We start from the raw sequence: 12577 nt of genomic DNA on the forward strand, positions 1-12577 counted from the left end.
CGGTTATAATTATATATTAATACCTTCAGCTGCTGAAGGGCGTTGATGTGCATCAATGGGGACATGTGAAAATGTGTGCCTCGACCGGAACTCGAACCTGGTATCTCCTGCTTACCTGGCAGGTGCTCTATCCATCTGAGCCACCGAGGGCACAGAGGATAGTGCGACTGCACGGACTATCTCGCGCATTCCTCCTGCAAGACCAACATTCTCACTTTGTATGTCCACACATTACGTTCGTAGTGTCCCACCCCAACACACTCATTACTCATGGAATACATTCTTACCAAGTCCCGTAAGAGTTTGGAGAATATGTGTGCATCCGCACAGAAGATGAAGGTCATGGTCGGTATTGCCAGAAGTATATACTTATATTGATGTGGTATCCTTTCTTTCAGACATGTCTGAAAGGACAGACACTATTGATGACCTGCAGCCATCTAGAATGAAATTAGAATAATATATAAACAACTTCAGCAGCTGATGGACGTTAATATGTATCAATGGAGACCCATGAAAATACGTGCGCTGATAGGGACTTGAACCCAGGATCTCCTGCTTACATGACAGACACTATAGCCATCTGAGCCACCAAGGGCACAAAGGAGAGCGTGACTGCAGGAACTATCTCAAGCACACCTCCCTCGAGACCCACATTCTAACCTTGTATGTCCACACACTACATTTGTAGTGTCGCACCCCAATACACTCATTACTCGTGGAAGACATTCTTACCAAGTCCCGTAAGAGTTCGGTGAACATGTGTGCATCCACACAGAAGAACGTCATGGCCACTATTGCCAGAACTATATACTGATATGGATATAGTGTCTGTTCTTCCAGACATGTCAGCAATATTTGAAATGGTTGTGTTCAAGCACCTTCTTAGCATCTGACTGAAAAAAAAAATATTGTTCGAGTCACAGTTTGGGTTCCTTAAGGGTGTCGATATAGAGAAGGCTAGTTACATGCACTGTTAGAATGTATTTTATCATTCGTTTACATATTAGAGGCTAGTGGCATTTCGTGCAACCTGTCAAAAACATTTGACTGTGTGGTTCATAGCATTTTATTAGTTAAATTTGAATATCATGGTGTCACTGGCAGTGCTGCAAAATGGTTCGAGTTTTACATAATTAACAGGAAACAGAGGGTGACAAATGATCAGGGAACTGATTTTTATATTCATCAGTTCTATGTTTATAATGTTATACTTTCTAACATCTTCCACATCCACAAGACTCATCTCACTTTTCGTTCTATTGAACGAAGAGTGAATCTAAAATTACAGAACAGTCACTACTCAGTGACAATATCAGTTTTGCTATTATATTTCCACAGAATTTTAATGAGGGTTAACCAAAATATTGGTGGATTAAAGAAAAAAGTAGATTTTCACAAAAATAAAGTAAAAAATAATGTTACCATTTTTCATTAAACTATTCTGGGATTGAAGAACAAAGTAGATGAGCTCCTGGTTTGTTTAGATGACACTGAATCTGATAATGTAATAGATATACTATACCTGTCTGAGCATCACATTGTGTCTGATATGGAAAAGGTAAATATCAGTGGTTATAAACTAGCTGCACATATGAGTAGAGAGAATAAGGTGAGAGGAGGAGTTGCCATGTATGTCAAAAATTATGACTTTGTAAAAAGCTTTGATACAAAAAAGTTTTGTCTAGAGCAACATATAGAAGCATGTGCCTGTCAACTTAAATTGAAGGAGGGCTCTTTTATAATTGTAACAATATATAGATCGCCCTCAGGAAACGTTCATTTATTCCTGGGAAACTTGGATCCCTTGTTGTGCTGTCAGATAGGGGAAAGCAAATTATTATTTGTGGGGAATTCAATGTTGATTCACTGAAAGAGTGTAACAAGAAGAATGATCTGGAAGTCTTGCTTAGTTCTTTCAAATTGACATCTGTCATTAATTTTCCCACTCAGGAAGTAAAGGACAGCAGCACATTGATAGATAACACTTTTATAAACCAATATAAGTTTAAAAACATAAATTCTTGACCTGTTGAGAATGGCCTTTCTGATCGTGGTGTTCAGCTAGTTACAGTTATGTCATAGCTCCATTCAGTAATTCAAAACTACCCTCCAAAGTTGTGCATTCAATTAATGACTCAATAATTAGAAGTTTCAGAGAAAATCTTCAGCATTTAGACTGGGATGAGATGTACAAGAACCTGATGCTAATTTAAAATATAACTTATTTCATGACACACTTGTAAGAGAATTTGAAAACTGTTACCCCAAGAAAGCAGTTAAATCTAATTATAAGAAACCATGCAAAAATCCTTGGCTTTCTAAAGGAATAAAAATATCTTGTAACCACAAAAGGGAACTGTATCTCACAACAAGAAAGAGTAATGAACCAGAAACAGCCAAATATTATAAAAACTACATTGCTACATTAAGAAAGGTTATTAAAAAGTCTAGAAGGATGTGCATCATGTCTGAGATTAAATACCTCTGATAACAAAATCAAAACAATTTGGAATATTATTACAAGGGAGACAGGGCAACCAAGAGTACAGGATGACAGCATTACCATCAAAGCGAATGGAAACTTGACAAACAACAAGCTGGAAGTCGAAAACATTTTGAATAATCATTTTTTAAATGTTGTAGAGAAAATAGGATCTAAATGTTCATTAGAAGAAGTAGGGCAGTTAATGTAAGAGGCCTTATCCACACCATTTGAAACAATTGAAATTCCACCCACCTCTCCTTCTGAAATTAGGAAGATAATAAACTCTGTCAAGAATAAAAGCTCACATGGAATTGATGGCATTTCGAGCAGGATAATAAAAGCTTGTTCCCAAGAGATAATTGGGATTCTTAGCCACATATGTAATAGCTTTCTGAAACAGGGTATTTTCCCAGATAGACTGAAGTATGCCATTGTTAAACCACTGCATGAAAAAGGGGATACATCTGATGTCAACAACTACCGTCCAATCTCTCTTCTGACTGTCTTACCTAAAATTCTTGAAAAAGTAATGTATTGTAGAGTAGCTTCAAACCTTTGTAAAAATTAAGTTTTAACGAAATGTCAGTTTGGTTTCCAGAAAGGTTTTTCATCGGAAAACTCTATATATTCTTTCGCTAATGAAATATTAAATGCTCTGAGTAACCGGAAGTCACCCATTGGGATTTTTTGTGATCTCTCAAAGGCTTTTGATTGTGTAAATCGTGGAATGCTTCTAGATAAGCTCAAGTACTGTGGTATGAATGGGACAGCGCTCAAATGGTTTAAATCCTACCTAACTGGAAGTGTGCAGAAAGTTGAAATAAGCAGTTCATATAATATGCAAAAAACTGGTGATTTCTCAAACTGGGGAACAATGAAGAATGGGGTGCCACAAGGTTTGGTCTTGGGTCCTCTGCTGTTCTTAATACATATTAATGACTTTCCATTCTATAGTCACGAACATGCAAAGCTGGTACTTTTTGATGATGATACAAGTATAGCTATCACACCCAGCAGGCAAGAATTAACTGGTGAAATTGGAAATGACGTTTTTCAGAAAATCATTAAGTGGTTCTCTGCAAATGGGCTCTCATTAAACTTTGACAAAACACAGTACATACAGTTCCACACTGTAAATGGAATGACACCATTAATAAATATAGACTTCGATTAGAAATGGGTAGCTAAGGTAGAATATTCAAAATTTCTAGGTGTATGAATTGATGAGGGGTTGAACTGGAAAAAACACACTGAAGATCTGTTGAAACGTTTGAGTTCAGCTACTTATGCTATTAGGTTCATTGAAAATTTGGTGATATACATCTCACTTACCACGACAATTTTCATTCTCTACTTTCGTATGGCATCATATTCTGGGGTAACTCACCATTGAGTAAAAGAGTGTTCATTGCACAAAAGCGTGTAATCAGAATAACTGCTGGAGCTCATCCAAGATCATCCTGCAGACACTTATTTAAAGAGCTAGAGATCTTCACTATAGCCTCACAATATATATATATATATATATATATATATATATATATATATATATATATATATATATATTGACTTATGAAATTTGTTATTAACAATCCAAACGAATTCAAAAGTAATAGCAGTGTACATCGCTAGAACACTAGGAGAAACGATGATCTTTATTACTCAAGGTTAAATCTAACTTTGGCTCAGAAGGGGGTAAATTATGCTGCCACTAAAGTCTTTGATTACTTACATAATAGCATAAAAAGTCTGGCAGATAGCCATATAGCATTTAAAAGGAAATTAAAAGAATTTCTTAATGGCAACTCCTTCTACTCATTAGATGAATTTTTGGATATAGTAAGTGGAAAATATACCAATCCCCACAAAAAATTAAAAATATTAAGTGTCATGTAATATTTTGTGTAATGTAATATCTGGTATAGACACCTTTTCGTAACCTGACACGTTCCACATCATTACGAAGTGTCGTATTCATGGTCTATGAAACAAGTACTAATCTAATCTAATCTAGTAGCTTTAAGTCTCTAAGGCCAGGAATGAACTTCCATTTCTTGGTAATGTTTACACTCAAAGACAAAAGCAAAAAATTATTATCTGTATGCTGAAATAAGAGATATCTTTATAGTATCGAGTGTTCTGAGGTAGTAAGAACCTCACCAAGTCCATACTCTCGGTTTAAGTACTGTTTAATCCATTTCGTCACTCTTATTCTATTGCAAAAAGTAATTATAAGGAATTACTGAACTCTAGAATGATGTTCCTATCACATTCTTTAGGGACATTTTGCTACTTTCGAAAGTATTTACTTAATTGAACACTAATGCTCGGTTTACACTAGCAAGTTATTGCAGCAATTTACTTGCGCGGAGGAACTCGCCGCGCGATTTGCGAGTGTAAACATATCGCCAAGTCGACTTGCGACCGTAGCAATTTATTGCAGAAGTGACTTGCTGTACGTTTTCCACTTCCAGTGTGAACGCCACGCAAGAAGTATCTGCAAGTAACTTGCAGCTTTTAGGATTTATTTCTATTTCCTGCAAGTAGGAAGCGCAAGTTAGAGTATGTATGTCGTCTGCATAACACTCATATTTAACATTTTACTTACTGTGGTGACTTAATTTTATGCAACCATCTTACGTATTATATGCAAACAAATTTCAGAAATGGAGGAGAAACGGGAATGGATGAAGCAGGATGCAGAACATTTTACTGACGCCGTGGAGAGCTACCCCGAAATACAGAACGTGCATAACCGAGACTTTAAGGATAGAGTGAAGAAGATGAGCGCATTAAATGAAATCTCGTCGATATTCGACACATCTATAAAAGAAGTACTTAGAAAGTAGCATAACTTGAAGACACAACCCCTTTGCCACCTGCATCCACTCGCTTGTTGTTTTAGGAGTCTAGAAGAAGATGATGTGTAATCATTATATGTTCTATTTACTTAGCTTGTCACTTTCCATTTTATGAGCATTAGAAAAAAAAACAATTTTATAAGCATATCATTCTGTAAAATTCAGTTTATTTCAATAAAAATTTAATTTCATTGTTGTGTTTTCACATACCTTCAAATAATTTTCCCTTTTCAAAACGTTAAAAATGGCTCTACATACATCGGGTACGATCAGAAAAATCGTGCTGACGGGAGTATGAAACAAGTACATTTGGGACTTGTATGAGTCTCTTACAAAGAAAAGATTTCAAAATTCAAACTTTTTTTGGTTGTGTGTTTCACATAAATAAATGAAATGCCTATTTTATTCGTAGCTCACCGGTGGCTATAAATCATAGAGTGAGTAGCAAACGTTCCTTTGCTGAAATAGCATTACCGAAGTTTGATATGATGGGCACTATTAACACCAACAAATACTCCAGATCATTTGAGGACATTCTGCAAAAGTTTTCAAAAGTATCCATGTTCTCGATACTCAGTTCTTGCAAAAGGTTATTACAGGCACCATTTTGCGATCTTCTCATTATCTACTCTCTAACCCAAATACTTCTCTTTTTCTTTTTCACGTTTTGCATTACAATTACAAGAGCTGCAGCATATCTCACCCGCCTACTTGTCATTTTACACTTTGGCTGACACTCGTAGTGGTACTGAAAGCATATGTAAACAGTATCAGCAAGTTATTGACGCAAGTTTCTTGCCAAAGAACTTGCGGAAGACTCTTGCTTAATTCTTGAGCTGCTGTGTAAACACAGCTGCAAGCGGCTAGCAATAACTTGCAGCAATAACTTCTGCAAGCGACTTGCTAGTCTAAACCCACCTTAAGCCCATCCCTTTGGTATGAATGCAGTAAATCGCTGTGGAAGCCCGCCTTTGGATGATCCATGGTACCCATTTCTGCTGGGGCTAGACACCGTCATTTTGGATGTTACCTCCACGGCTTCCGTGAACTCTCTATTTAAATCTCTGATTATTGTATCTCTGATTGTTTTCGCGCCAAGCTTGTGTTTTAATTGTGCGAGTTTGTGAATGATATGTGAAATTATCGAAGAGACGGCAGTAAAAAAGACAGCTAGCATTCTTTGTGTTAATTTTGCTCACAGAGATTGCTCAAGATGGCTGTTACATTAGATAAGATACAGAAAATATCTTGTACATTAGATAAACTGAGAAAGAATTTACAGTGTGTAATATGGTGAGTTATACCATTGGTCAGCAGCGAGAAATTGTTTGTTGTGTGTTGAAAAGACGCGTTACTAATGAGGTTTCGAGACTAGTTGAGAAAAAAAAGCAATGTTATTATCAGTATTGAGTGTTCATACCTAGGTTGTCCTAGGCCTGTTTCCAAAATGTGCTGATGCATGAAATGTGTATTTTGACGTTTAGAGAGATTCTGTTTGGAGTAACTGGCCCTCGATTCCTTGTGCCTATTATCTTCCTAAGTATCATTAGTGTTATTGGGGTGCGTACTTTACAGCTGTCTTTTAGTGTTGGAATCTGCTTTCCACGCATAGGCAGCGAGTGTCGCAGATAAGCCTTCGTGGTAACAACCCTACCGGATGAAAGAAATATATGCGAAGAATCACTAGACGTTATGAGGACATGTTTCTCAACACTGACATGATTGTTGCGTGTAATTGGTGAATATCATTGTGACATGATACACGCTTCTTAATTATACTGTTCTATTGGAACATGATGTGTCAGAGTGTACTGTGGCAGTAATTTTAATAGATAACAGCTTCAGTCGCATACAATAATTTTGTATGTCGACCACTTTTGGTTTGGCAAAACCATTAAGATCCATGAGAGTAATTTTGAATTGTAGTTTTAGTTATTGTAAATGAAAAATTGTTAAATATGGCGTGAACGTAGATCTTGGGCTAACCTGTAGATAGATATGTTTTGATGTCACCATCTGTCAACCAAACTTTCACCTTCCGTCTAACACAGACCTCGTGTTCTACTGCAGATCGGTCTATCACAATATCTTTCATTTTGAATGTAGATACTGTCATACTCAATTGTAGTGAGGAATCACCCTGAATGTATAGCCATGTTATGTTAACCGGGGATCTAGAAACGATGGAGAGGCTCCGTCCCCGCCACAACCGCAGTGGTCTGCAACCCCTTGACGACTATCGCAGTCCATTTCATGCCTCCGCCGCCCCACGCCGAACCCAGGGTTATTGTGGTATTCGGCCCCCGGTGAACCCCCGAGGGAACGTCTCACACCAGAAGAGTGTAACCCCTATGTTTGCATGGTAGAGTAATGGTGGTGTACGCGTACGTGGAGAACTTGTTTGCGCAGCAATCGCCGACATAGTGTAGCTGAGGCAGAATAAGGGGAACCAGCCCGCATTCGCCAAGGCAGATGGAAAACCTCCTAAAAACCATCCACAGACTGACCGGCTCACTGGACCTCAGCACAAATCCACCGGGCGGATTCGTACCAGGGGCTGGCGCTCCTTCCCGTCTGGAAAGCCGTGTGTTAGACCGCACAGCCAACCGGGCGGGCATGTATAATCTTAAATGATGCTAAACACTGTTCTATATTCTTATTCCATGATTTCAAAACTATAGATTATTATATAGCATATTAGCAGTGACACTGGATAATCATAATTGTGGAGTTGGAAAACTGAGAATAAGTAGTGAGGAAAGAAAGCACTTGATTTCATATTGAAGAAGCAGAAATGTTTTTCCATGTGTAAGTTCGTGTGTGTGTGTGTGTGTGTGTGTGTGTGTGTGTGACATTTAATTAAGTTGACTGCTGTGGGTTATTTTCATTGTGTGTCACTTGTTTTACTTGTTTTAAGTATCTGTTGAAAGTCAGGTTATTGGCTCAGTTTATCAAACATGGGAACAAAATGTTCAACATAGAAGTGAAACTGCAGAGTTATCTATTCCTTCAAGTGTGTGACAAGTCCACATCCTTAGCTTAGTGGTAAGTGTGGCAATGCCATGCGATGGACCCAGGTTCGATTCCCTGCTGGGTTGGAGATTTTCTCTGGTCTGGGGCCTGTTTATTGTGTTGTCTTCATCACATCAACCTCATTGACAAGCAGGTTGCTGAAGTGGCGTCACTTAAAAAGACTTGCATCAGGTGGCTGTTCTACTTTATGGGAGGCACTTGTCACATGACATTTCATTTCTTATGTGCCAAAACATTTGTGATGTAGGTGCACAGTGTAGAGGTGTCACTCATTTCAGCAATACTCTAATGAACTACAAGGCTTGCATGAAACTATTAGATTGCCATGTTGTAAATGATTATGATATATAGACAGTGTAGGGGCCTACTGAGTGAGACGATGAAGAACTTAAGACATCAGATAAGTGCCCAATAGGAGCAGGGTTAAAATCCCTGTCTTGACATCAGAGTTTGGATTTTATGTGGTATCATGGCAAAATCAAAGTGCAATTACACCAATCTGGTTTGACCCGTGATGTCGTCAAGATGACAGACACCCCTGTTTCAAGCGTTTACGATATGGTGACCACGAAGTCACTCATTATACCCCAGACCAAACATCAATACACAGGAAATATTTAACTCTAGCAATAAAATGAAACCAATGACACAAATGAGGGAAGTAGGGAGTTTTGGGTTGTCACAAGCTAAATATACGATAATAACACCACCATTCCAAAATATGTATTAACAAAAAAATCAAGCACTCAGGTTTTTGAAGTTTCAACAAAACCGAAAAAAGAGCAAAAATGATGCCATTGGTATCATAAAATTCACTTCAGCTACATAGCTTAAACGAACCCTTTAATACAAGGAGTCCACATAAAACTTGAAAACCAGGTATTGCAGATGTCACTGGGGCTTTATAATTCAAACGAAGCCACTAAGTGTAGCAGTGCTGTGGTTAGTGCACTGGACTTGCATTTGGGAGGACAACAGTTGAAATCCATGTCCGACTGTCCCGATTTAGATTTTCCATGATTCTTTAAATTGATCCAGGCAGATTTTGGGATGGTTCCTTTGAAAGGGTGTGATGTTCATTCCTTCTGACAAAGCCCTTGATACCAGGAACACACATACAACTCCAGAACCTGACACTGCAAATTACACTTGACTTCCATGCCAGCTGAAACAAGCCTGCAGTACTGAAAACCAGCACACTCAAATCATCAGATCCATTATTCAAACTTGCACTTACTCTATGTACCTAAAACGAAGTCCATAGTACATCAAACACAACAAACCTGAACTTGTATACTGCAATTAATATAAAAAATATAACCCAACCAGTGATGATAAACTGCTATTCTACCAATGCAATTGCCAGACAAAATTAAGAAAAACTCTAAAATCCATGAAAACGCGAATAGTCACCCATTTCAGTATCGTAAGCAACTGTAACCTCACAAAGCGTACATATTACTATAAAAGAATAGAACCTCCACCCCCCACCCCAAAAAATAAGCGTGCGCACGTGCGCAAACAAAAAAAAAAAAAACACACACACACACACACACACACACACACACACACACAAAAAATCTTAAAATCTTCCACAGTTGGTTCAGATAACTGTAAGAACTTGATCATAGACAACATATCTTTGGCCATTGCAATAAGCAGTAACCTGCTAATAAGTTTCTGTCATATCCATTAATGGGGAATAAAAAAAGAAAATAAAAAGTACTTCTATTAAATTTCTGACCATAATAAACTCACAGCCGAACACAAGCACTAATCCATCACCTGGAGTATGCTAAATCAAATTAACTCACTAGGGAGCATGTAAAAACTCTTGAAATGACACTCATACATTTGCCCAACATCAAGGGACACACTAATGTGCGTGACAAACAACTTTTCAAACAAGAGAGTGCCACCAATTACAACATGTTACCTACACAAGCGGACTTAAAATATAATAAAATAAAATAAAATGAGTGGGCCTGACATTGTACAACAAAACACAGTTGTCACAAGTTGAAGGATAAATGGAATCACAACTCAGATTATACAGGGATCGGGTTAACAGAATCTGCTGATACCTGGGTGTCAACTTCATCCCTTAATGTAATGTAATGTTAATGTGACAGTGATGCCATATGTGTGCAGACAGAAAGAGAACAGTACATTGACAATTTTTTTTTTCGTCTGGCTTAGATACTGTAATGCCATTTGTAGTGGAAGTGAGATTTGTTGTGTCGCTCTAGGTCTAAGTTAGGTTTAAAGAGGACAGTTTGGTTATGAGTTGGTGACGTGGTATGAAATACTTCACTTCACCACCCTTCAATAAAGTGGTATCGAACGGTTCAGTTAATCACCCTTCAGTAGGTCCTGGCTAACCTTTTGCATTATCCCTACAATCAACCTTATGCTCTCCCTCCTGACTATCTCTTTATGGGCAGAACATGAAAGCTGTATATTCCCTCTGTCCTTCACGACTGTGTTACCTCATGGATGTGAAAGCTAGTATTAGTGGAGTAAGATATTTATTGATGCTTATCTTTTTTCATATATTACCATCAGGGAGATTCTATGGTGACTCATGTTACATTTTGAACTCTGTGTTTTATTATGTTGAATTGTTACAAACTATAAACCCATATTTTCTTTTGTAAATCAGTATAAATTGTGTTATTCAGGCAAAGATTTTGAAGTGTTTTTAAGCAGGGAAGAGCGCTAAAATTAAAGAACGAGAATATAATTATGTTGTACTGTAACTCATGTTACAAATTTGGGACATCCTATTCCTAATGTGCATTTTAGGTCAAAAGTATCCTCAAACTATTAGGAATATGGATCGGGTTTTTATCACAGAAAATGTACATTAGGTTGGCATTTATATGTTAGAGTTACAGATTTCTATACATATTTATACCATGTGAAATATTGTAATATATTGCGAAAAGGTGCGTGACTCAATGTTACGTGGCTCATATTACTTGCTACTTCTTGTTGAAAAAACTTTTTTCCTGCAAGCAAAGAAATGAAAATATGACATCATGTGCCAAATGAGGTAAACTTAACATTAACATTTCACTTTTCAAACACTATGAAAAATTATAAGAGCATGACATCTGTTGTTGTTGTTGTTGTTGTTGTTGTTGTTGTTGTTGTTTTCTTCAGTCCTGAGACTGGTTTGATGCAGCTCTCCATGCTACTCTATCCTTTGCAAGCTTCTTCATCTCCCAGTACCTACTGCAACCTACATCTTTCTGAATCTGCTTGGTGTATTCATCTCTTGGTCTCTCTCTACGAGCCGGACACGGTGGTCTAGCGGTTCTAGGTGCTCAGTCCGGAACCGTGGGACTGCTACGGTCGCAGGTTCGAATCCTGCCTCGGGCATGGATGTGTGTGATGTCCTTAGGTTAGTTAGGTTTAAGTAGTTCTAAGTTCTAGGGGACTGATGACCACAGATGTTAAGTCCCATAGTGCTCAGAGCCATTTGAACCAATCTCTCTACGATTTTTACTCTCCACGCTGCCCTCCAATACCAAATTGGTGACCCCTTGATGCCTCAGAACATGTGTCCTACCAACCAATCCCTTCTTCTAGTGAAGTTGTGCCACAAACTCCTCTTCTCTCCAATTCTGTTCAATACCTCCTCGTTAGTTATGTGATCTACCCATCTAACCTTCAGCATTCTTTTGTAGCACCACATTTCGAAAGCTTCTGCTCTCTTCTTGTCCAAACTATTTATCTTCCATGTTTCACTTCCATACATGGCTACACTCAATACAAATACTTTCAGAAATGACTTCCTGGTACTTAAATCTATACTTGATGTTAACAAATTTCTCTTCTTCAGAAACGCTTTCCTTGCCATTGCCAGTCTACATTTTATATCCTCTCTACTTCATCAGTTATTTTGCTCCCCAAATATCAAAACTCCTTTACTACTTTAAGTGTCTCATTACCTAATCTAATACCCTCAGCATCACCCGATTTAATTCGACTACATTCCATTATCCTTGTTTTGCTTTTGTTTATGTTCATCTTATATCCTCCTTTCAAGACACTGTCCATTCCATTCAACTGCTCTTCCAAGTCCGTTGCTGTCTCTGACAGAATTGCATGACATCTAGAAAAATGAATTCTAAATTCAGTTAAAAGTCAGAGAACCGAAAATATCCTCTAGAATTGATGACATGAAGTG

At 37.8% G+C, this 12577-nt stretch overlaps 1 protein-coding gene across 3 annotated transcripts in view; it reads left to right on the plus strand.

The window, feature by feature from the left end:
• The first annotated feature begins 6459 nt into the window (after positions 1-6459).
• The window catches only part of LOC126474879 (breast cancer type 1 susceptibility protein homolog), a 274197-nt gene continuing 268079 nt past the window's right edge, over positions 6460-12577 (plus strand). For all 3 annotated transcript variants that reach the window (XR_007586593.1, XM_050102369.1, XM_050102370.1), the window contains exon 1: positions 6460-6642. Coding sequence is in view for 2 of the 3 variants with exons in the window: in XM_050102369.1 (XP_049958326.1) it covers positions 6563-6642 (80 nt within the window). In the remaining variant the exon portion in view is untranslated. The remainder of the gene's footprint in view (positions 6643-12577) is intronic.

Source organism: Schistocerca serialis, chromosome 4, assembly GCF_023864345.2.
Source record: "Schistocerca serialis cubense isolate TAMUIC-IGC-003099 chromosome 4, iqSchSeri2.2, whole genome shotgun sequence".
Taxonomy (NCBI): domain Eukaryota; kingdom Metazoa; phylum Arthropoda; class Insecta; order Orthoptera; family Acrididae; genus Schistocerca; species Schistocerca serialis.